The sequence below is a fragment of the Musa acuminata genome, chromosome BXJ1-4 (assembly GCF_036884655.1).
Source record: "Musa acuminata AAA Group cultivar baxijiao chromosome BXJ1-4, Cavendish_Baxijiao_AAA, whole genome shotgun sequence".
In the NCBI taxonomy this organism is placed as follows: domain Eukaryota; kingdom Viridiplantae; phylum Streptophyta; class Magnoliopsida; order Zingiberales; family Musaceae; genus Musa; species Musa acuminata.
The window spans coordinates 7,244,535-7,269,067 of NC_088330.1; the positions used below are offsets into that span (position 1 = coordinate 7,244,535).

General features: G+C 46.1%; 3 protein-coding genes and 1 long non-coding RNA gene across 5 annotated transcripts; 3 read left to right on the forward strand and 1 right to left on the reverse strand.

Annotated features, from left to right (window-relative positions):
* Nucleotides 1–302: 302 nt before the first annotated feature.
* Nucleotides 303–4,908, forward strand: LOC135644567 (uncharacterized). Of its 2 annotated transcripts, none has more exons than XM_065162265.1 (3): nt 303–543; nt 2,024–2,972; nt 4,126–4,908. In XM_065162265.1, exons 2-3 carry the CDS (start codon nt 2,203–2,205, stop codon nt 4,607–4,609), a joined length of 1,254 nt encoding a protein of 417 aa, XP_065018337.1. In that variant the 5' UTR covers nt 303–543; nt 2,024–2,202; the 3' UTR covers nt 4,610–4,908. The 2 variants fall into 2 exon arrangements, with proteins under 2 accessions (XP_065018337.1, XP_065018330.1); XM_065162258.1 differs by having other exon boundaries at nt 304–543; nt 1,971–2,972.
* A 138-nt stretch (nt 4,909–5,046) lies between these two features.
* Nucleotides 5,047–16,071, forward strand: LOC135644579 (uncharacterized). Its single transcript, XM_065162284.1, has 7 exons — nt 5,047–5,353; nt 5,519–5,642; nt 6,309–7,375; nt 8,318–9,057; nt 10,935–11,744; nt 11,823–11,941; nt 12,029–16,071. The coding sequence occupies exons 5-7, from the start codon at nt 11,294–11,296 to the stop codon at nt 12,482–12,484; spliced, it is 1,026 nt and encodes a 341-aa protein (XP_065018356.1). The 5' UTR covers nt 5,047–5,353; nt 5,519–5,642; nt 6,309–7,375; nt 8,318–9,057; nt 10,935–11,293; the 3' UTR covers nt 12,485–16,071.
* Nucleotides 16,072–22,425: 6,354 nt separating this feature from the next.
* Nucleotides 22,426–24,084, reverse strand: LOC103981630 (transcription factor bHLH87-like). Its single transcript, XM_009398377.3, has 2 exons — nt 23,951–24,084; nt 22,426–23,792 (listed from the first exon to the last, which is right to left on the reverse strand). The coding sequence occupies exon 2, from the start codon at nt 23,768–23,770 to the stop codon at nt 22,487–22,489; it is 1,284 nt and encodes a 427-aa protein (XP_009396652.2). The 5' UTR covers nt 23,771–23,792; nt 23,951–24,084; the 3' UTR covers nt 22,426–22,486.
* Nucleotides 23,040–24,365, forward strand: LOC135644584 (uncharacterized). Its single transcript, XR_010498514.1, has 2 exons — nt 23,040–23,771; nt 23,883–24,365. It is a non-coding gene; the product is annotated as an uncharacterized LOC135644584 (long non-coding RNA).
* Nucleotides 24,366–24,533: the final 168 nt, after the last annotated feature.

The window sequence follows — 24,533 nt, forward strand, 5'->3', positions numbered from 1 at the left end:
TTTTCTTAAAAATTAAGGTACCAGATAAAAGTTCAATACTAGATATTTTTTTGATAAATAATTTTTTTTAATTCCTATTATCTTATTGTATGCTGCGTGGCATTTGGGGAAATTTAATCTCAACGTTATCTACAGAAGATATCATTGGCGGGCCCACCACCGAGTAAAAATATACGTCTGGCGGGGCCCGCGTGAGAGGCCATTCGAGCGACGGGTGTCCTGTTGGCGCGATGTCGAGTAGCTTAGAGGGAAATGGGTGGTTTTGGCCGGTTAAAAAAGGGGCATTAATTAGAAGAAAAAGAACAAGAAATAAAAGAATAAGGCTGGGAGAAAGCGGAGGGCGTTTGGAAGTGAGGAGGCCGATCATTCCTCGTGTTTCCTTTTTAATCACCACCGTCTTATCGAGGCAGCGATGAATCCGAATTCATCGAGGAAGGATTTTTATCTCCTCCTGCTCTCTGAGCCTCCGCGCTCGTGCAATTCTGTAGTACGCCTCTTGGTCCCGACGATCCCTGGTCATTAGTTTCCGGAATTGCTTGCCTCGTAAGCTTCCTTCTTCTCTTCCTTATTTTTCCGGTGAAGATTTCTGGTCTCGATTTCTTGTTTGTCTGGTGGTTTTCTTGAGATTTAGAGGTGTCGGCTGTGATCGTAGCCTCTGTGTTCTTTTTCTTGTTGGAATTCTTTGGATTTTGTGTTGTTTCAATTGGGCAAGATGTCGATGATTGAAAGGTAACTAACTTAATCTGGTAAATGATTCTGTTTTGTTGAGAATATTTTGTTTGTCTTCTTAGCTTGTGTCCTCCAAATTTAGTTCATTATTGCGTGTTCAATTGCCTGATTTAAATGATTGCTGAACGTTTTTTGTTTCTGTTCTGTTGATCACTGAAGCTGCTAGTCTATTAGATTTCTAGGGTAATGATGTTACATAGTAGTCTTCTCCTTATTGTTTGTTGTAGTATCTTGGCATAATATTTGGATGTCATCAAGCTGAGGAAAACCTAAACCCTTTCTTGACAAGGGAGGTTTTGGACTATATCGTTCTGTAGATTAGTCTCTTGAGTGTGTACTTTGGATCACTTGTAATGGTAGGGATCTTTTCTAAAATGAATATCTTGAAAGAAGGAATATCTATGTACCTACATGTATCAATAGAGAAAGAGAAATACAAGAGAAAAAATTAATGAGTGTCCATGAACAAATTGAGGCATCTAAACCAAGATTTCAATGAGAACATTAGTTATAATCTAAAACCATGTAAAAAATTATATGATTTATTACAGTACAAACTTGTTCCAATCAAATAGCTCTGCTCTTGAAACTGACAAAATCTAGCTCATATATTGGTGGCTTGGTGAAAAATAGATGATTCATGGTGAATCTATTCGGTCTATGATCAAGTATTACGAAAGTGGCCCAAATTTGAGCTATACTGGTATTAGTTTAGCCTAAACCTGTTGTAATTCCTAAATCTATATAATGACTTCTGAACTGCACAAGTTAATAAATTCATGTGTGAATTTAGTATATTATGTTTAAGTATGATTGAACCAATTAAATATTTGACTAGCCAATTTTTATTTCACCTGACCTTTGTGTAATTAACTTGAACCAGACTGAACTGCGATAGATAGGATTTGCCATATTAGTCCAGATAGGTCAATCTGAATTTGTTGATCCAGCCGATCTTTAATTGGGATTTGTCTTTTCATTTTGGTTTGGACATGTTATATTTTGGTTTGGACATGTTATATTTTGGTTCATTCTTCAAGCCGCCTAAAATTATACCAAGGATATTATTTATGGATCCCTCTAAGAAAATTTCTTGAGTCTTTGTCTTACACCATTCTGTTGCTTTCGCCTGTGTTGTATAACATGGAGAATTTGAGTTCTGCTGATAGACTTATTTTTGAGAAATTATTCAATTTTTCTCATAAATGGAGACATAACACTGACTTGTTTGCCTATGGCAGATAAATTATATAACAAGTTATTTGAGGTAATTAGCCACTAATGGCAGCTGCAGAAGCGAGGCATGCTTGGCAGCGCACTTTAAACCGTTGCCTAGTCCAGGAAGATGCAAAGCGAGCTCCAAAATTAGCTTGCTGTCCATCATCAACACCACAAACTGATTCAAGCAATGGGAATGCAGCAAGCACACATGATTGTCCTGTCGCCAATTTCATTCCTTTAAACAGGAATCAAATGAATCCTAATTTATCACCTGAAACGAAATGGTGGCTTCAGATCCAACCCAACTATGTATACCACAAGGATTTTATCTGTGAGCAACTTTGCTTCTCACGAGATGAAGTTGATGAGAAGGACATGAAAACTACAATACCAACATCAAAAATGGATGGGGACTCTTCACCAGTTGACTCTATCAACCTTGTTCTAAAAAATGAAGAGAGTTCTATGGAATCTCCTTGGATTGTATCAACAGCTTTCATGAAGCATGGACCTGAAACAAGTGTCAAAGAGATGAATATTATGGCCAGTTCTTCACAGCATCCACTGAAGCGGAAGACAGATATGTATGATTATCTCTATAACGAGGAACAGCTTCTTGATTTGAAGTTAGTTGATCGATTAATTTCGAAGAGGTTAGAGAAGGATTCTTTGGATCTTGAAACACCTCGGGCTGGAGTTAATAAGTCTGAGCCGTGGTGGCATATTGCTGACAAAGATGAATTGGCTTCATTGGTTGCCCAAAAATCACTACAGCATATTGAAAACTGTGATCTACCTAAACCCACCCAGACCGTTCATGTTGCTAGGGACCCATTTTCTTCTCCTGATAATTTAAATACTCGTGGAAGACTTCAATCATCATTTAGTGGAAACATAAATGCTGGCATATGCAATGCCAATGAATATTCTGATAATACCTCTTTTTATGGGATCTCTGGCAACAAGAACCTTTCTTCTGACGAAGGAGACCATATGTGGATTGATTCAGACAAAATGTCCAGGCAAGACACTGTGCAGCTTGTTCTCTGTTTTTATCATTCAGCTGAACTTTGTGATTGTTTTGTGACTGCACCATGTCATTTTTCTGTTTGCATTAACCCAAAATTTAGTCACTATTTGCTATGGTGTTGAATTAACAGTTAGCCTTAAGATGTTATCTATTTCTGATCAAAATGGAAAAGTTATATAGAGTATCTGTTGTTTGCAAAGAACATTGTCTTGATTATGTGCTTGAAGTCTGGATAACCATGACCGTCGTTTGAAACTAAGTTTTGCAAATTGTGGAGAATGATCAACCATATAAATTGCAACTGTAGCAACATCAGTGGCAGTATGGAAGGCATAATTTGACTTCAGTCTAACGAGTTAAAAAAACATCAGTGGCAGTATGGAAGGCATAATTTGACTTCAGTCTAAAGAGTTAAAAAAACGCTATTTAATTTGTCACTAAAATGGAATAGGAATGGGAGGTTGATGAAGACATGTTCATAAAACTAAAATGGAATAGTCAAATGGAGAGGGGCATTTAAAGTGTGACATTGAAGTGACCTTATATTTAAACTATAAATTAGAAGAGTAATCGTGAAGGAAAATCTCTTTATGATAGTTAAGGGTGGAAACACTATGGGTTAGGCTTGTTTCTGCAAGATTGAGATGCTTATACAAAGAAAATTCTTTTCCAAACTCAGTCCTTATACAAAGATAATTCTTTTCAAAAATCAATCTTTTTATGATCATGTCAATACTTTGAACCTATACACAACCCACCTGATGTATTAGTCATATGCAGATTAATTTGAGAGAAAATCAATTAAGACGATATGATCATTCCCAGATAAGTACAAGTTCACTAATATAGCATATTGAGTTAGCTCGTCTTGGAGACTCTGGATTATTTGATTGGAAACAGTCTCATGGTTTTTAAATTTCCTAATTCCATTATTTTTTATCAAGCTCAGTTGTCAGAATCATCAGTATAGCTAACATTCAAAAACTTGGAAACAACTTGTCCTTATTTGTTTTATTAATTTGGAACAAAAAATAAGTTTTTGTTACTAACTACAGCAACTTTTGTTGTGCTTTCTGTTTTGAATAAATGTTTTTGTTGGTAACAATGCTTACTGAAGTATCTTCTGATAAAGCAATCTTATGCAGCCATGCACAAGGCCGTGCAAATATGGAACACCATGAAATCAACCAGCCATCCGAGAGTGACCGTACGAGAGCTCAGCTGCTGGACGCACTTCGCCGTTCCCAGACCCGAGCTAGGAAAGCTGAAATGGCAGCTCAGAAAGCATACGATGAGAAGGAGCACATAGTCAAGCTGTTGTTTAGAGAGGCATCTCATCTATTTGCATACAAGCAGTGGCTACTGATGTTGCAGCTCGAGAACCTCTGTCTGCAGCTCAAGATCAAGGACCATCAGCTGTCGACACTTGTTCCTGTGTTGCCACGGATGCCATCGAAGGAGAAATTATTCAGCAAAGATAAGATAACCAGCAGGAAAGTGAGGAAAAAGCAGGACTGCAGTATGTGCAAATATGCAGTTCTTTTTGCTGTCGGGTTGGGTCTGGTTGGTGCAGGGTTGCTCTTCGGCTGGACCATTGGCTGGTTGTTCCCACTTAATTGCACTCTATAGTTACATGTAACCCGGATTTGGATTGGGGCAGGTAAGATCACGTATTAGGCCCATATTTTGTGGGTTCATGTGATAGCTTGGGTTCCATGGAGTGGCACAGATCATGTTCACCGGGGTCATTCCTTATGCAAGACAAGTTTTCTGCTGTACATATAAAGGTGTTGAGACCAAGGCTCACGTGCAATTCTTATGTACACGAAGGCTGGTGAAACTCTATGGAAAGTATGAACAGGAAAAGAAAGAAAATATCTTCATTCCTGCATGCTATTAATTTAATCATGCATGGGGGGATCTTATCAGTTTGGCCGTGCTTTCTTTTATACATCAAGTTGACAGTCTGCAGCGGTTGAGAAGCGCAGAATAGTCGCCAACTGAAAAGTGGTTGTTGTCAAGATACAAAAGTACTAATGAATATTACACCGGTAATCATCCATAACATTAAATAACATTGCCGGAGGGCCAGAAATTTTTTGGAGACTCGGATACTCTTAAACTGGACTTGGGTATCTTTGGAAAGCCCGGCTCGGCCCACGCTTTGTATTCACTTGTTTCTTCGCTCGCTCGCGGCCTTGTTCCTTGATTTCTTGCTTCCAATCTTGTATCGAGGGTTTGTAGGCCACCTCGTCTGGCATCGATTCGGTCGATGTGGGAGTGGCAGATGGAGGGAGGGCATGCCTCTTACGATGCTGTTCGAGGAGGCCTCGAAGATTCCACTCCATGGCTTCCGAATCCTCTGTCGATCAGGTTCTTTTCTTTTGTTTTCCTTCCTAAAAATACATCGATTTCTTTTCCACGGCGTCGGTTATTTCTCCTCTTTCGAATTTGGAATCTTGGTTCATTTTTTAGTGTTACGGTTGGTGCAATGTTTTAACACCTTTTGATTGAGAATTGGAATCATTCGAATTGCAGGAGGTTCTGAGGAAGGGAATCCAGGCGTTGCGGCTCTGTGACGAGATGATAAGCAAATTGGGATTGTTCTGGTCGAATGAGGCGAAGGGTGATGTTAGCACCTCTTAACCTGAAGTACTTATTGGTAAGTGTTCCGTTCAGGTATATGACTTAAGCTTTTGGATGTGTTGGTAGTGGATAAAAATCTAGGCCATTCAGCCCATTGATGCTTATTGCTGCATGACATCCGAACAAAGCAGCCCAATGCACGAGATCCTCGTCAATGTTGGGTCCATGGGGAGTCAACGTATACAGCTTTACTCTTTAAGCAGAGATGTTGTATCCATGATTTCAACCTTCATCACCCAGGCTGCGAAGCAGCAACCTTACCGTGACACTATGGCTTGTCCTATGATGCATCATGTGTCTTGATGACCAAGATATTAGTCACTACCTAGATTATCATCTGCATGTTAACAGTCACATATACGTTTTCTCTAAAGATAGACTAGTGAAATTTATGAATCTTTTATTTCAAGGATTTTATGGTATTCTCTAGGTCCCATTTTTTATTGGAAAACTGACAGAAAAAGTTGCTGAAGATGACAGAACAATGGTTCTCAAAATTTCTAAGAATCATTTGAAGGTAGGACCCAACTTTCTTAAGTGCTGGTATTGGAGACCTTATTAATGAACATTCAGATACAGCGTCAATTTCTTTTGCTTGGTTACCATCTGCTTGTTGTTAAGGTAATACCTTTTTTCATATTCTGATGCTACTTTGATTGTTATTTTGTTTATGCAATCGAAGGAGTTCATTTCAATTTGTGAAGCTTTGGAGCTTGTCCCTGAAAAGGAGTTAGAATCTTCTAGTCAAGGAGGTGCTGACACTTGAGCAACTCAAAGGGCAAAAAAGGTGAATCATTGCCATTTCTAAAAGTGGAAGATAAACATGTCTTCACCCGTTGCAAGTTAGAAACAATATGATCTGCTGGCTTATGATTTCCTTTTTCTCTAACATTTGCTTCTTTTACCAAGTTATTTTCATGTACTGAGCTATGGGTTATGAAACTTTTGAAGCTTTATGATTTTCTTTTCCTTTACATTATCCAAAATTAATTAAATTTTGAAAATTGTGGAATGAAGGCCATGATGAATATTTATATAACATTTGTGATTTCACCACTTTTTAATTATATTGATGACTTTTGCCCAAAAATGTTTGTTTATGCCAATAATTTCCTGTTTCCATCTTTCCAAAAAATGGAAATTTATCAGATGTTATTGACTTTGTTTTTTTGTTACTCATTTGTGCATGTGTTTGACAAAGGGCAATTGTGAATTAGGGCAGGCACATTAAACTACTTGTTCCTCCTTGTACAAACCTTTATTCCATTTCTTTAATGATCTACATTAAACTTCACAGTCGATTGTTTGTTTCTTCAATCACTCGTTCAGTCTAAGAGCTCTTACAGTTGTGGGAAACATTATATATCATTATATCTGATACTGCAACAGGTTGAGTTTATAATCCAGTTGTTCACCATTCAGCTTGCAAATAACATTGCAATCATTTATATGTAGCTTAGTTAATATGTTATATAAACAAATGATATTATACACAAATGAAAAAGTCCCTGCCTCTCCAGGTCTATCTTCCGATGATGCTGTTTCTTTTTTCTTTTGATCAAATCAATACTAGAATGCTCATTTCAAACTCCAGAGAGGTGCAGAAGCAAAGCTGCAAGAAATTAAAGAAAGAAAGGAGAGGCGTCAGCAGTCACTGAGGGAAGCAAAACTCCAGAGAGTTGATTGTCTTCACCCGTTGAAGCTAGGGAGGAAGATGTACTTGATGATGATGGCGAGGAGGAAAGAGAGGTTTAATTCCTTGTTTGGAAAGTGAACTATTCAAATTTTCTTTAATGTTTCTTTGACAATCAACAAAATCAGGTTGATGTCTATTATAAGCTTTTTATCTTGGTTTGTTTGCTTTCGCACTCTTACAGACTCTTCATAACCATGAAAATCTTAATTTCTCGAGATTGGTTTTGGACAATCTATTTTGAGATTTAAAATCCACATGAAATTTATTAAATGACATATTCAAAGTTTAGGTGTTATTACAAATTATTGTCATACTAGCTGTATCCTTGTGGTTTAATTACATGTTCAAAATTAGTATTTAATTGATGCCTTATAATTTGTGGTTTATACATAGTTTGGGCTGTATTTGATGAAGCATGAATCTAATTCTGGATTAATTAATTACATTTTTTCATTAAACAGACACTAACTAGAACAGCATCGGTGTAACATATTTCTCATAAGTGTCTGATGTTTGCATTTGCATGTTTAGTCTTGTTAGTATCTTTTAAATATTTAAAATTTATGTCATTGGAGAAAACTTCTTTGAATTTTTACAAGAAACCATGTTTTTTTTTTCTAGATGCAAAGTTGTTTACGTGCATACGTGCTTCCAGGAGATCACATCCCTTTTTAGTAGTCACTCATTGTTTGCTTCAGCCGGCACTTTTCTTTAGCCAACGAACTGATTTAATATTTAGGTTGCTGTTTTGGAGCCTTTTAAACAATCACTATATCATTTTGAACTGTTGCATTTAATCAGTACAATTGATAAATTAAGAGTATCAATAGAACTGATGAAGTAAGAATACCAGTAAATCTGATAAAATAAGAATGGCAACATAGTTTTCAAGTGTCACTTAGAAACAGTTGAATTTATATTCTTTTAATTATTATAGCTGGGATTTTTCTCATCTCGTGAAAGGACTGACTTCACTGGTCTGCGCAATTTTTCAGCTTTGCTTAGGGAATTACATTGGATGGCTTTCCAAAATTTTGTCTAGAGGATCATTTTGGACTACTTCAACATTGAGGCAGCTTCATTCTTACAGACTTCTCAGTGGTTGCTTTAATTTTTAAAGCAGCATCTCAGATTATTTCTTAGTAAAACTACAGTTATGCTTGTTATATCTGAATTTAAACATTCATATTATTTTGCTCCTGCAGCAACACCATTAATGCTTCCACGAGTTCTAAATGGTTGTTAAAATAAGAAATTAGTAGGTTCTGTAATATCTATATTTAATGGTCATTATATGTAAATCATTGTAGGTGGTTTTCAAGTTTCAACCATTTTCATTTTTCATATATCACCTGTATCTGGAGTCTCCAGTGCATTTTTCATCAGTCTACTGGTTTTTATGCATTTTACCTCAATGAATTTGTTGAAAAGCTGTTAATAAATGATATAAGCAAATACCCTTTATATAGCACCCAGATGTTGATTCTTTGTATTAACTATTAAGTTCTGAGTATCAGTTATGTTTATATTTTCAGGCATGACTCACGAGTTTGGTCAGATCAGAAAATTTCTTTATTTTGTCTATTTTGCAATGCCCTGTTCCTGTTAATATGAATAGTTGATCTTGTATTTATGGATATTTTTGGAATTGCCTTACTTTCAGGCTTTTGATCTCTTATACATGCTGAAGAAAGAGGAAGCAATGCTTATTGCTGCAAAAGAGAAGCAATCAAAGGTAATATCATGCAACAGGCACACCTCCTAGCTGGGTATAATTGATATGATTTGTTTATTGACATGATCAGTGATTGCAAAAGGCGCTCGGGCGAGGCGAGGCCCGAGCGCCTCGCTAATGTCCCAGGCGGCGCGCTTCAAATAGGCGCCGCCTGGGCACTCGCCCGAGCCCAGGCGCTGGGCGCTTCGGGCGAGCGCCTGGGTAAACCAAGGCGACCGAACCAGAATTTTAGGTCTGGTTCGGTCCTGGTTCGGTTGTTAGTTGGTTCAATCGAACCAACTAAACCGATATAACCCAAACCCTAACCCTAACCCTAACCCAACACTAACCTGCTGCCGCTGCCGCTCTCGATCCCGATCCCGATCGCGATCTCGTCGCTCGCTGCCGCTGCTCCCGCTGTCGCTGCTCGCGCCTCCCGCGAGCCCTCCCGCGAGCTTTCCCGCTGCTCGCGCCTCCCGCGAGCTCTCTCGCTGCTCGCGCCTCCCGCGAGCCCTCTCGCTGCTCGCGTCTCCTGCGAGCCCTCCCGCGAGCCTTCCCGCTGCTCGCGCCTCCCTCGAGGCCTCCCGCTGCTCGCGCCTTTCGCTCCCTTTCCCTTTCCTGCTGCCGCCGCTCGCCGCTGCCGCTGCCGCCGCCGACGCTGCTGCCGCCGCTCGCCGCTGTTGCTTCCTCGTTTCTCCTCAGTATACTCTTAATATTAAGTTTATTTAAATTTTGAAATGATTAATTTTCTGTTAATAGATTAATAATATATTACTTTGATTTTAATGTTGTTAATTTTTATTTATTTGAAATTATTGTTAGGTTTCAACAAAAATGGCAAGTGTAGAGAGCAACTCAATAGAGTCTCCAATGGTATCAAAAAAAGATCCTGCATGGAAGTATAATTATTTGAAGGATCCGAAAGATCCTAATGCAGTGACTTGCATATTTTGCGATAAGACTACCAGAGGTGGTATTTTTCGTGCAAAACAACATCTAGTAGGAAATTTCAAGAATGCAGCAGCTTGCAAAAAATGTCCACCTGAGGTAAAAGAAGAGTTGCTGAATTATATGAATGAAAAGAAGACACAAAAGAATGAATCTTATGAGAATTTACCAGAAGACAATGTTGAACATCTCAGGGATGAAGAAGAAGATTATTCTGCAAGTATTAACCCAAGTGAAAAAAGAGTATACGACAAAAAAGGAAAAGAAGTTATGAGTACTAAGAAAGGTAGAAAAGGACCGATGGATCTATATATGCTTCAAGGATCCCAGAAACAACAAGGGCAAGCAGGAGGCTCAAAATTGAGACAAACAAATATAAGTGATGCTTGTGATAAAGAAATAAGAGGAAGAACAATTCAGCACATTGCTCGCTTCTTCTATCAGGCTGGTCTTCCCCTTAGTACAACTCGTTTAGACAGTTTTAAGGATATGATTGAAGCTATTGGAAGATATGGTGCAGGATTAAAACCTCCAAGTTATTATGAGATGCGAGTTCCATTGCTGCAAAAAGAGTTGAATTATACAAATGACTTACTAAAGGATCATAAAGAATCATGGGCAACACATGGTTGCTCTATTATGTCAGATGTTTGGACTGACAGGAGGCGCAGGAGTATAATTAATTTTATGGTTAATTGTTCTTTAGGGACTATGTTTGTGAAGTCAATAGATACTTCATCTTTTGTAAAATCTGGAGACAAGATATATGATTTACTTGACAACTTCGTGGAAGAAATTGGAGAACAAAATATCGTTCAAATCATAACCGACAATGGAAGCAACTATGTTTTAGCTGGTAATATTCATCGTTTGATTTTGTTAATTATTTTATCTTCAATTAAGTGTGTTAAACTCTTAAGTCTTATCATTTTTGTTATCCTTTGTCTCAGGTAAATTGCTTGAATCAAAAAGACAACACTTGTATTGGACTCCATGTGCAGCACATTGTATTGATTTAATGTTGGAAGATATTGGAAAGATCTTAAAAATCAAGAAAACCTTAGAAAGGGTAATTTTTGTTGTTGGATTTCTTTATAATCATATTGGGGCTTTGAATATGATGAGAGAATTTACAAGGAATAAAGAATTAGTGAGACATGGTGTTACCTGATTTGCTACTTCATTCTTGACATTACAGAGCGTGCATCGTCAAAAACATACTCTGAGAAATATGTTTACCTCTGAGAAATGAGTGACAAGTAAATGGGCAAAAGAAGCAAAAGGCAAGAGGGCTGCTGATATCATCTTAATGCCATCCTTTTGGAATCATATAGTTTATATATTAAAGGTAATGGGCCCTCTTGTTCGAGTCCTTCGGTTGGTGGATAATGAAAATAAGCCTGCAATGAGATATATTTATGAGGCTATGGATAGAGCAAAGGAGACGATTAAAAGATCTTTTAATGAAAATGAAGAAAAATATGAGAAAATTTTTACGATCATTGACGAAAGATGGAATTGTCAACTTCATCGTCCCTTACATGCAGCAGGATATTATTTGAACCATGAATTCTTTTATAAGATTAAATCTGTTGGATTTGATGCAGAAGTTTTGGGTGGGTTATATCAGTGTGTTGCAAGATTAGTTCCCAGCATTGAGGTTCAAGATAAGATTATTCATGAATTATCTTTATATAAAAATGCTGAAGGTCTTTTTGGAATTCCAATTGCCGTTCGATCCAGGACAACTACCTCTCCAGGTATTAATAATTTGATATAATTAATTTTATATATATTATGTTACTATGTTATTGCTAATAATAACATAAATTTTGCAGCTGAATGGTGGAGTCTATTTGGAAATTCCACCCCGAACTTACAGAAATTTGCTATCAAAGTACTTAGTTTGACATGTAGTGCTTCGGGTTGTGAGCGAAATTGGAGTGTCTTTGAGCATGTAAGTATTACTAAATATTTTTATTTTAATTAATTTATTTATTTAGATATATATATTAATATATTTTTAAATTATATGACATGACAGATTCACTCGAAGAGAAGAAATCGGTTAGAACATCAACGATTGCACGATCTTGTTTACATAAAGTATAATCAAGCTTTGAAGACTCGTCATGATTTGAAAAAAAGATTTGATTCAATCTCATTGCAAGATATTGATGATTCAAATGAGTGGTTAGTAGGAGAAATGTGTGCTAACTTGCAAGATGCTGAAGACAAGCTTGTATTTGAAGATGATAGATTGACGTGGGGAGATGTGGCAAGAGCTTCAAGTGCTGGAGAATTACAAACATATACAAGACAGATGTCAAAGAGAAAAATGAGTGCAAAAGCATCAAGCTCGGCTCCTACTATTGTTGAAGACATAGAGAATGAAACATATCTTGATGAAGAGGAAGGAATCGAAGAACAAGAGGAAGAAGACGAATTCAATAAAGATGATTTGTGTGAAAATGACGATAATATTGATTATGATGAATGACTTTGATGTAAAATTTTAATGTTTTGAATTTTGAAACTTTTTGTTAATGTGACATTGTGATTTTGTATCTTAGATTTTCTTAATTTAATAGTATATTTTTATTTAAAATTTTAAATAATTATATTTATTAATTATATTATATATTTTTATATTTTAGCGCCTCGCTTCGCTCGGGCGAGCGCCTGGGCGAGCGCCTAGCGCCTCGGGCGTTTTTGGACCTTGGCGCCTTTTGGCGCCCAGCGCTTTTTAAATCACTGGACATGATATGAGTGAGTGAGAGCATTGAATTTCTGTCCTGTGTCTGTTATTATATCTTTTCAGTTGTCTTTGAGAATTAAATCCATCCTGATAGCAGGCGATGTCTGTTTACCTTAGCCTTTGATCATTTCTTCCTTTAGTCTAATATTAATCCTGAGCCATGGAATCATGCTTACCGCCTGGATCAATAATTTCTGTTTTTCCCAAGTCATGTTTAATGCCTGCATCGCTGACTTGCTGAGTCATGATGTATTTTAATGCTTCTCATGATGCACTTCTTAATATGTTATCTGCTTGTACAAAACAGTTCTGGATCTCTTTAATTAACTTTTCATTAATTTGATAGAGCAAATTATCGGTGATATGGCAAAAAATGGTAAACCCCACTCCCGGCAACGCCCCCCGCACGTGGACAGGCGCGGCGCCCCAGGGAGAGCAACGAGGGCAACGGTCTGCGTCCGGACGTCAGCCTCACTGAGCCCACAGCCCCTCAGTCAACCCAGCACAGTAGGACGAGACAGAAGTAGGTAGCGGTTGAAGCTCGCCCATACCCTGCGATTCCCCGATCCCATACGCAACATCCTCGGCGATGTCGGACGCCATCAGAGATACGGCCCCGACCGACGGGATGGCGTGCCCGATAATGCCGAGTTCCCCTATAAACGTCCTCGAGCCAGAGGGAAGAGGGCAGACTGGACGCCCAGAACAACCGCCACATCTTTCTCTAACTTGATCGTCGGAGGGGTCGGGTCGAGCTCCCGGCCCGACCTGTGTGCAGGTGCGAGACGGTGTCGCCTCTTCCCAAAGCTGCAGCGGAGCTGTCTCACGAACCGAACCACCGACCCGACCTGCCGAACCGACCTCCCGACCCGAGCCACCGTGAGCGGCCGCCGGGAGACCAAAAAGGGCGTCTCCAGAGATCCCACCGTCATCCGAGCTCGAACCAAGCCGTGTCGGCCCCGAGGCCACGGCTAAAAAAGTTACTTTCCGTAACATATTGGCGCTAGGAGGGCCCGGAATGACGGTACGTTGGTCTTCTCCTTGGTTGCTCCACTGCAGCCGACCTGCACCAGCAGCAGCGACTTCTGGGGTCGGTCTCGGCTTCCTGGCCAAACTCCCCTCTGTCCCACGCGCGCGGCCAACCCGCGCGCCTCACGCGCGGCCAAACCACCCGCGTGCCTCACGTCCGGCGAAACCGCCCGCGTCCCACGTGCGCGGCCAAACCGCCCGCGTCCCATGCGCGCGGCCAGCCCGACCGCGCCGAGCGTCTCGGCTACTCGGTCACGCGCGTGGCTCGGCGACAAGCACCTCGACCCCTCGGTCCCACGCACGCGGCCAACCCGCGTGCCTCACGCGCGGCCAAACCACCCGCGCGCCTCACGTGCGGCCAAACCGCCCGCGTCCCGCGCGCGCGGCCAAACCGCCCGCGGCCCATGCGCGCGGCCAGCCCGACCGCGCCGAACACCTCGGCCACAGCCTACCCGAGACCTCCCCGGCCACGGCTTACCCGAGACCTCCTCGGCCACGGCTTGCCCGAGACTTCCTCTATGCATGCGCAAATAGCTCCTCGGCCGCGGCATGCATGAGGAGAGATATGGCGTCGCTCGAGAGACTTGGCCCATGCGCGGCCAGCACGTAGCCTTGCTGCCTCGCTGCCTCAGCCACTCGGCCTCGTGCGCAGCCAGCGAGCAGCATCGCTGCCTCAGCCACTCGGCCTCGTGCGCAGCCAGCAAGCAGCATCGCTGCCTCGGCCACTCGGCCTCATGCGCAGCCAACACGCTGCCTCGGCCACTCGGCCACATGCGCAGCCGGCAAGCAGCATCGCTGCCTCGGCCACTCGGCCACATGCGCAGCTGCCTCACTGCCTCGGCCACTCGGCCTCGTGCGCAGCCAGCACGCAACCTCGCTGCCTCGGCCACATGCGTAGCCAACGTGCTGCACGCTGCCTCGGCCCCATGCGCGGTCTATCCGCATACACCGAGCACCTAGGCCAATCCCTATCGAGATCCACCTCGGCGCGGCCCGACCGTCTGTCGTGTTCCTCGGCCGCGTGGTGCCCGAGGCCACGTCCTCGCGTCCTGCCTGCCTGATCGTGCTACTCGCTCGCATGACCCTCGCGACCACGCCTGCGCGGTCACCCCGCCTGCGTCGTGCTCCTTGGCCCCATGTTCCCGAGACAGACCAGTGCCGCCAGTACGCCCGCGTCGTTCCCCTCGGCTCCATAAACCCCGAGACACGTCTGCACGGCCAGCCTGCCCGCGCCGAACTCCATGGCCCTATCCACCTGGTTCACGCCCCTCGGCTGCGGCTTGCCTGCGCCGAACCCCTCAGCTCCATGCTTGCCAAGCACACCACCTCGGTCGCAGCCTGCCAACACCGAGCACCTCGGCAACTCTCTGCCGAAATCCCACCTCAACGCAACCTGCCCGCCTGAGCGGTGTCCCTCGGTCGCAGCCTGCTTGCACTGAGCACCTCGGCCAATCACTGCCGAGATCCACCTCGACGCGGCCCGACCGCCTGTCGTGGTCCTCGGTCGCGTGGTGCCCGAGGCCACGTCCTCGCGTCCTGCCCGCCTGCGTCGTGCTACTCGGTCGCATGGCCCTTGCGACCACGCCTGCGCGGTCTGCCCGCCTGCGTCGTGCTCCTCGGTCGCGTAATGCCCGAGACCACACCTGCGCCGCCAGCCGCCTGCGTCGTGCTCCTTGGCTCCATGTTCCTGAGACAGACCAATGCCGCCAGTATGCCCGCGTCATGCCCCTCGGCTCCATAAACCCCGAGACACGTCTGCGCGGCCAGCCTTGCTCGCGCCGAACTCCTCGGTCATATCCATCGCCTTGCCCACCTGGGTTACGTCCCTCGGCCGCAGCCTGCCTGCGCCGAGTGCCTCGGCACCATGCTTGCCGAGTCCACCACATCGGTCGCGTAATGCCCAAGGCCACCACCTCAATCGCAGCCTGCCTGCACCGAGCACCTCGGCAACTCTCTGCCGAAATCCCACCTCAGCGCGACCTGCCCGCCTGAGCGGTGTCCCTCGGTCGCAGCCTGCCTGCACCGAGCACCTCGGCCAATCACTGCCGAGATCCACCTCGGCGCGGTCTGTCCGCCTCTATCGTGTACCTCGGCCGCATGGTGCCCGAGTCCATGTCCTCGCGTCCTGCCCGCCTGCGTCGTGCTACTCGGTCGCATGGCCCTTGCGACCACGCCTGCGCGGTCTGCCCGCCTGCGTCGTGCTCCTCGGTCGCGTAATGCCCGAGACCACACCTGCGCCGCTAGCCGCCTGCGTCGTGCTCCTTGGCTCCATGTTCCTGAGACAGACCAGTGCCGCTAGTATGCCCGCGTCATGCCCCTCGGCTCCATAAACCCCGAGACACGTCTACGCGGCCAGCCTTGCTCGTGCCGAACTCCACGGCCCTATCCACCTGGTTCACGCCCCTCGGCCGCTGCTCGCCTGCGTCGTGCTCCCCGACCTCCGGCTCTCGGGACACACCTGCGCGGTTCACCCGCCTGCGTCGTGCTCCTCGGCTCTTCGGCTTTACGCCACCGAGACCACGCCTGCGCGGCCAGCCCGCCTGCGTCGTGCTCCTCGGCTCTTCGGCTTTACGCCACCCGAGACCACCCCAGCGCGGCCAACCCGCCTGCGTTGTGCTCCTCGGCCCTCGGCTCTACGCCATCCCGAGACCACACCTGCGCGGTCACCCCGCCTGCGTTGTGCTCCTCGGCCCTCGGCTCTACGCCATCCCGAGACCACACCTGCGCGGTTGCCCCGCTTGCGTTGTGCTCCTCGGCCCTCGGCTCTACGCCATCCCGAGACCACACCTGCGCGGTCACCCCGCCTGCGTTGTGCTCCTCGGCCCTCGGCTCTACGCCTCCCGAGATCACGCCTGCGCGGTCACCCCGCCTGCGTTATGCTCCTCAGCCCTCGGCTTTACGCCACCCGAGACCACACCTGCGTGGTCACCCCGCCTGCGTTGTGCTCCTCGGCCCTCGGCTCTACGCCTCCCGAGATCACGCCTGCGCGGTCACCCCACCTGCGTTATGCTCCTCGGCCCTCGACCCTCGGCTCTACGCCATCCCGGGACCACACTTGCGCGGTCACCCCGCCTACGCTGTGCTCCTCAGCCCTCATCGGCTCCATCGGCCCCGAGTCTAACCCTGCTCGGCTTCCTGACTGAGTTGCGCACCTCGGCCCCATGTTGCACGAGACACACTGGCGCGGTCGGCCCTCCTGCGCCGAGCTCCTCGGCCACAAACCGCCGAGCCCACCTCAGCGCGGCTTGCCCGCCTGCGTCATACTCCTCGGCAACATGTTGCCCGAGACCACCTCTGATCGGCTTGCCCGACGGAGTTGTGCTCCTCGGCTGCGTGTCGATCGAGACACGCCCACGCGGCCACCCGCCTCAGCTGTTCCGCTGACAGTGTAACCCGCGCGCCTCGACCGCTCGCCCTATGCGCGGCCAGCCTCGCTGCCTTGGCCAATCGGCCTCATACGCAGCCAACACGCTGCCTCGGCCACTCGGCCCCATGCGCAACGAACACGCTGCTGCCTCGGCCCCTCGACCTCATGCGCAGCAAGCAACACGCTGCCTCAGCCACTCGGCCTCATGCGCAGCCAGCACGCTGCCTTACCACCTTGCTGCGTCGTGCTCCTCGGCTCTTCGGCTTTACGCCACCCGAGACCACGCCTGCACGCCCTGCCCGCCTGCGTCGTGCTCCTCGGCTCTTCGGCTTCACGCCACCCGAGACCACGCCTGCACAGCCTGCCCACCTGCGTCGTGCTCCTCGGCTCTTCGGCTTTACGCCACCCGAGACCACGCCTGCGCGCCCTGCCCGCCTGCGTCGTGCTCCTCGGCTCTTCGGCTTCACGCCACCCGAGACCACGCCTGCGCGGCCTGCCCGACTGTGTCGTGCTCCTCGGCTCTTCGGCTTTACGCCACCCGGGACACGCCTGCGCGGCCTGCCCGCCTGCGTCGTGCTCCTCGGCTCTTCGGCTTTATGCCACCCAGGACACACCAGCGCGGCTAGCTCGCCTGCGTCGTGCTCCTCGGCCCCTCGACTCTATTCTCCCCGAAACTGCATTCGTACGGCCAGCCCGCCCGAGACGTGCTCCTCGGCCGCATGTCCCCGAGACCACCTCCTCGGCGCGACCAGCCTGCCCGAGACGTGCTCCTCGGCCGCATGTCCCCGAGACCACCTCCTCGGCGCGGCCAGCCCGCCTGAGACGTGCTCCTCGGCCGCATGTCCCCGAGACCACCTCCTCGGCGCGGCCAGCCCGCCCGAGACGTGCTCCTCGGCCGCATGTCCCCGAGACCACCTCCTCAGCGCGGCCAGCCCCCCCGAGACGTGCTCCTCGGCCGCATGTCCCCGAGACCACCTCCTCGGCGCGACCAGCCCGCCCGAGACGTGCTCCTCGCCCACATGTTCCCGAGACCACCTCCTCGGCGCGGCCAGCCCGCCCGAGACGTGCTCCTCGGCCGCATGCTCCCGAGACCACATCCTCGGCGCAGCCAGCTCGCCCGAGACGTGCTCCTCGGCCGCATGCTCCCGAGACCACATCCTCGGCGCAGCCAGCTCGCCCGAGACACATTCCCCGGCCTCATGCCGCACTAAGCACCTACGCAGCGTGGCCTACTTGCCCCGGACCTGTGCCTCAATCGTGAACCACGAAGAACACCGCCGCTTACCGATCAAAGCCACGCCTCGAATCCCCACCGTCCGGTGCCGAGCCATGGCTTTCTTTGGGGGGGGGATATGATATGGCAAAAAATGGTAAACCCCACTCCCGGCAACGCCCCCCGCACGTGGACAGGCGCGGCGCCCCAGGGAGAGCAACGAGGGCAACGGTCTGCGTCCGGACGTCAGCCTCACTGAGCCCACAGCCCCTCAGTCAACCCAGCACAGTAGGACGAGATAGAAGTAGGTAGCGGTTGAAGCTCGCCCATACCCTGCGATTCCCCGATCCCATACGCAACATCCTCGGCGATGTCGGACGCCATCAGAGATACGGCCCCGACCGACGGGATGGCGCGCCCGATAATGCCGAGTTCTCCTATAAACGTCCTCGAGCCAGAGGGAAGAGGGCAGACTGGACGCCCAGTACAACCGCCACATCTTTCTCTAACTTGATCGTCGGAGGGGTCGGGTCGAGCTCCCGACCCGACCTGTGTGCAGGTGCGAGACGGTGTCGCCTCTTCCCAAAGCTGCAGCGGAGCTGTCTCACGAACCGAACCACCGACCCGACCTGCCGAACCGACCTCCTGACCCGAGCCACCGTGAGCGGCCGCCGGGAGACCAAAAAGGGCGTCTCCAGAGATCCCACCGTCATCCGAGCTCGAACCAAGCCGTGTCGGTCCCGAGGCCACGGCTAAAAAAGTTACTTTCCGTAACAATCGACATATCTTTTTTTAATGCATTATTTTTATTAGTTTATTTGGCAACAAAATTTTGAAAACCAAAATTCTGTACTCCAACTGAACTGTAATACAGGGAGGAGAAGATTTTGATCGTGAGATCCTTGATGAGCAGACTAAACAGGCTGAAACTTGGCATAGGGATGCGGCAAGTCAAGCAGCATTTTCAAAACCAGCAGAACCTATCACATGCGCGACCTTTGCTCAGGATGTTATTGAAGGTAGAGTGAAGCTTTCACAAGCACGAGCACAAGCACCAACCGCTGGTATTTGGACCAGTGAGCCTTATTGAGAGAAAGAATGACAGCCCAAGTCTTCCAACCAGGTCATAGGTATGCCTTGTAACCTTGAGATATAATTATTTATTTCTTGTCTATTCACTATTCATATAATGTTTACTGGTAAAAATAGCCAGTGTCATTTAATGATGACCATGAAAGGTATCAGGTTAATATCACTAAAAGGAAGCATGTGGTTGTTCTTGATGGGATCCATCTAACAAAATGTTTATTGGCTTGATAGTTAAAGGAGGGAGGACATTTACTATATAAAGAACAGCCAATAGGTTGTGCACCTTTTTAGTGTGTTGCTGAGGGACAATATCTTGAAGAACATATAGGTCCTATTTTAAAGCAAGGCTCTGTTCAACTATTAGTATTTCTACTACTTTTCGTTTGAAAGCTGGTGAATGCTTTATGTGCAACTTTAGCTTAAATCCTATTTGCTTTCTTTTTCATTTTAGACACATGCGCCGCAGAATTTGATATGGTTTAAATCTTTGGTTCTTTTTGCCGGTTCATCTTTGATGTATGTCATATTGTCACGGACAAAATTCTAAACAGAATGTTTGATGTAATACTTATGTATGTTTGTGTCTTTTGTTTTGTTCATGCTTTGCACGACATGTAGAGGGACGATCGAAGGCTTAAAAGCCTCATTTTAGTTGGGTTTGGTGGCCTTCTTAGGCTTGTAAATAAAGGTTATGTCATGTGAACATTTGTGAGAGATATTCGGTCTGTAGGGGACCATTTTGACCTTTTGTTGTGCAACCGTTCAGAGTTTGTAAAGTCTGTTTGTAATTCGTATTGTCTATGAAGTGTTTATTGAAATGTTTGCTTATGGATCCCGAGTGAGACATTTTCTCTAATTCGTTTTATCTTTTGTAGGTCCTAAGGGACCATGGGAGGTTTCGGAGAGATTGACCTTTACGGACGGACACGCAAGGGTGCTGCACGACTTAGGCAAATCAGCTAAGTCCGTGACAATATGTCGTAAGTTATGATATTTCTTATGTTTCTATATCATTTACAATATGTGATAATCCTGGTATCAGTTGGGTTTGGTGTGGTTAGTGTGTACATATCATCTAGAAATGCTTCTCAATCGCCGTGAAGAACATGGGTGGTCATCTAACTCCATTTCATGTTTCCATATGGACAGATTACTGACCATGAGTATCGAAAAAGCTGGATTACACGAAATGGAGATGATGCAAAAATGGCAGGAGAGAAATTCCAAGTTCACGGAGGAAGCAAACTCTTTCCTGGCACAAGGAGGGCGGGCACCAGGCCGACGGCCGAGGACGAGGTTGCAGAGGTAGAGAAAGCAAGAGCATGGGATGATCGGAAAATGACCACCGTCGTGGTGCAGGCAATAGGAAACTCACCTTGTGGGTAAGTTTGAGCACTTGCTTCTTACCATGTAAAATTTTAGCATAAAGTTACACCTCTGTAGACCAATGAAATATTTTGGGAAATGCTCTACATGGATCATCTTCAAGTTTGAGAATTTTAATTCTTCAGGTCTTTTTGTCCCAGCATAACCCATTGCAAACTTGAATATTTTATTCTTTAAATAACTTGTCCTGTGAGCATCTTATTTCTGTTAAAGAATTAAAAAATATATATTTGTTAATGGGCTTGCAAGGAAACAACCCAACATTCTTAACATTTTCTGAAGTTTGAACAGTGGTTTCATCGCAGAAAAAGATGAGGCCATATCTTATACCAAGTTGAAGTTATAATGTAAAATACTGCAGATCGCACTATCGTCCATAAATAAATAAATAAATAATTCAAAGCAAATAACCTGTAGTTCCGTCCTTGTTATTTGCTACTAACATGACTTCTTCCAACAGAACTCCCAAGTCCCGAGAGAGCCGTGAGGTTGCCAGTGTCACTTCCTCATCAGTAGGCAACAGTTGGCCTCACCCGATGGCTGCGTTCTTCCGTGTTCTCGTTGTTGTCTTCTCTGCTCCAATAAGGTGATTCATTTCAAGTTATTTTACTGTACTCGCAAGCAGCAGCGGTTGAGGATGAACTGACATCATCGTTATCATCATTGATGAAGACAGGACAAAATAATCGACGCCTTGAGATAGAGACAAGCAAAATAACAGTGTCCAAACCTACACATGTTTTCTGGAGAAGAAAGGGGCACATAACACACAGTACTACATATCCAAATAGACATACCTACATCAAAGTGCCTCTGTCAAGGAGGATGGAAGAGAAAGACAGCCAGTTGAGATGGGAGGAGGGTGACTACTGTAGAAAGGCATGTCCTTTTTCTCTGCACCATGTGCCTGCCAAAATGTGGTGGCCTTCTCAAGGGCACGCCTGGCTCGAATTTAGGGGGACAGTCCCCTCTGCCACTTGGTCAGAGGCCCAAAGGGAATGTCTCTGCCACTGGGCTCCAAAAATTCGACTAAAAGAAAAGGGTTGAGATCATGGAGAAAGCTAAGCATAGGGTTGAGCAACCCAAGAAAAAAAGACAGATCAGACAGAGTTACAGCATAATGCAATTTGAAGTGGTGATCACATCAAGGTACTCTTGGGCTCTTAATCATAGGTGTCATGATTCCTGAACCCTTTCTGCATCAAAAGCGCTGGATTAAAGCTCACCGCCATGTTCCCCAGAAACACAAAAGGAGCACTCATGACTGTATGATAATTTGCTTTAGGGTTTGCATGGGGAAAGGCCACTGAAAGAAGAGAGACTTTTAGGCTACGACTTAAAGCCAATGATGAAGGGATGATGATGATGATGATGATGATGATGATGATGATATTACTGGCTGTTGGAACAAGACTGCTGCTTTACAAGCATGAAAAGAGACCTTGGCAAACTGGGAAAGGTGGCCAAGATAAAAAAAAAAAAAAGGCAGGAACACACTATCACTTGATCGATCAAAAGGTTTTAACTTTATTTTCAGTCTTTTGGTTGGGAGAAAGCATGTTTAAACCAGTAACAGGATTGAGTTCACGAGCCCTAAACCCCAAGCTAATGATGAAGACAATAATATGATGTGTGGTGTGCCTCACCTTTTTGACGCATGTTAGGGTTTTGGGTGGAGGAGAGAGTTCCGCATGGGAAAAGCCCGGTTTAGAGGCAGTGGAAAGGATGCTGTGGTGCTACTGCTGTTTACCGGATGGAACCTGTTACCTTGGGTTTCCAAAGCCTTGACCTGCGACTTGAGGAACTTGAGGTAGTTGGCAGCCTCATCGAGCATGGTTGCAGTGTCCATTTTGCTGCCCCCTGGGACCAGCCTTTGCAGCACCCTTAGCCTCTCACTGATCCTTTCCCTCCTATGCCTTGCAGCAACCGTCTGTGGGTCACTCGATATCCTCACATTCTTCCTCTTCGCCTTCTCTTCTGCCCCCTCCGCCACCAAACTCACCGGCCTTAAAGCCGCAGCCCTGTAGATCATCTCCTTCACTTGCGCGATGGCCTCGTCGTCCGGCTCGTAGTTGCCTTCCCGAACGAATTCGATGGTCGAACTCTCTGAGTGCCTTTCTGATCTCAGCTTCTTCGACTTCTGCGCCCTTGTGAAACTGATCTGAAGACCTCCCTCCTTAGTCGAAGAATTTGGTTCGAGGAGGAGGCTGCAGATATTGTTGCTTTCTGCTCTCGTGGACTCCACGAATTTTCTCTTTGTGCTCCTTCTTCCCTGAAGCGATTCGACTTGCCGAGCGTCTGACTTTGAGGAACCCTGTGAGGCCACATCTTCATGGCGCGATCGATGGTGATAGAGATAACCATGGCGCTCAGAATCCCCAGAAGAAATGTTACCACTGCAACTCAAACCATCAACGTTCCAGCAGCTAGAAAAGATGGTCGAGATGCCATCCTGAGCATCGAGGACGTTGCTGATGACTCGTTCTTCTTCAGATGCTCCAAAGTTCTCGGTGACTGGATGGGAAACATCGGTTCTATCAGTGAGTGAAGAAGAAGCATATGCTTGACAACAAGAAGCATCCCCGGAAGTGGTGTCCAGTACTGATCTCATGAGACCAGAATCAGCAGCCGACATTAATATCGCTTCCTGATACTGCAACAAATCCAGATCCAAACTGTTGTTCATCGAACCCAAAGCGGGAGTTGAGATTCCCACTGTCTCACTGTGTCCACCAAGATGCGAACTTGCTTGGCATGCGTCCAGAATCCCCTGGAGCTCTAAGCTTGAGCTGAGGAGAGCTTCGTCGAGTGCAAACTTATCGTTGAAGGCGGTGTAGCCTTCGCTGGAGCCTGTGAAATCACCATAGTGGTTGCTGCATCTACTTGGCGACAGGAAAACCTCGCTTCTGATGGCCGCTGGATTCTCCCAACCAAAGCTATCCATGGTAAGCTTGTTTCTTCCCGATCTACGTATCACAATTCCAAAGAACAAAGCTTATATACTTGAGTTGTAGAGCAAAAGAGAGAGATTTCAATCTGACAAATGTATTTCTCAGGAAAATAAACAAACATGACGTAGAACAACGATATATATCCAGATTTATCTACGACATATAATCTATACCTTCCGCTGATCCAGCTATTTAGAAGCCCAGAATCTGACCGATGCAGGACCCTTGATTTCGTACCCAAAGAGTGTAGCCAAAAACTAAACGTAGTAATCCTGCCTATCTTCGGTCGTCAGTCATCACTCGTGAAGACATTTAGTGCATGGAGGAGATCAACTACGACAACCTCTGCCGACTGTATACCAGGAGGCAAGGCATTACATCCCGGAATCTCCGAGTAATGCAGGATCGCATCTACAAGGAGTACAGAAGAAGTGGAAGGGCAGAGAGGTAAAGACGACGATGTATATAGATGTGTTTTCTCTATGTCTGGGTAGGCATGAAGAATGTATATGCTGCTGTGATATATGCCCAGCTCCTGTAAAGTAACCTTAAATAGAGTAGGGCAGAGATGGTCCTCGGTTGGAGTTTCATAGAGGTTCTTTTATTTAAATTTAAGCCTTCTTCTTCTTCTTCTTCTTCTTCTTCTTCTTCTTCTTCCTGTTTGGTTTTTTGGGATCTTATGGGAATTTGATGAGGGAGGGAGAATTTGGAAAGCGTATGGAACTTCTGAACAGGAGACAGAATATACAATACAAC

Coding starts and splice junctions, on each gene's coding strand:
- LOC135644567 (XM_065162258.1), top strand. CDS start 2,011: ATGGCAGCTGCAGAAGCGAGGCATGCTTGGCAGCGCACTTTAAACCGT. Junction 2,973..4,125: donor GATTCAGACAAAATGTCCAG/GCAAGACACTGT, acceptor AATCTTATGCAG/CCATGCACAAGGCCGTGCAA.
- LOC135644579 (XM_065162284.1), top strand. CDS start 11,294: ATGCCATCCTTTTGGAATCATATAGTTTATATATTAAAGGTAATGGGC. Junction 11,745..11,822: donor CAGGACAACTACCTCTCCAG/GTATTAATAATT, acceptor TAAATTTTGCAG/CTGAATGGTGGAGTCTATTT. Junction 11,942..12,028: donor ATTGGAGTGTCTTTGAGCAT/GTAAGTATTACT, acceptor ATGACATGACAG/ATTCACTCGAAGAGAAGAAA.
- LOC103981630 (XM_009398377.3), bottom strand. CDS start 23,770: ATGGATAGCTTTGGTTGGGAGAATCCAGCGGCCATCAGAAGCGAGGTT.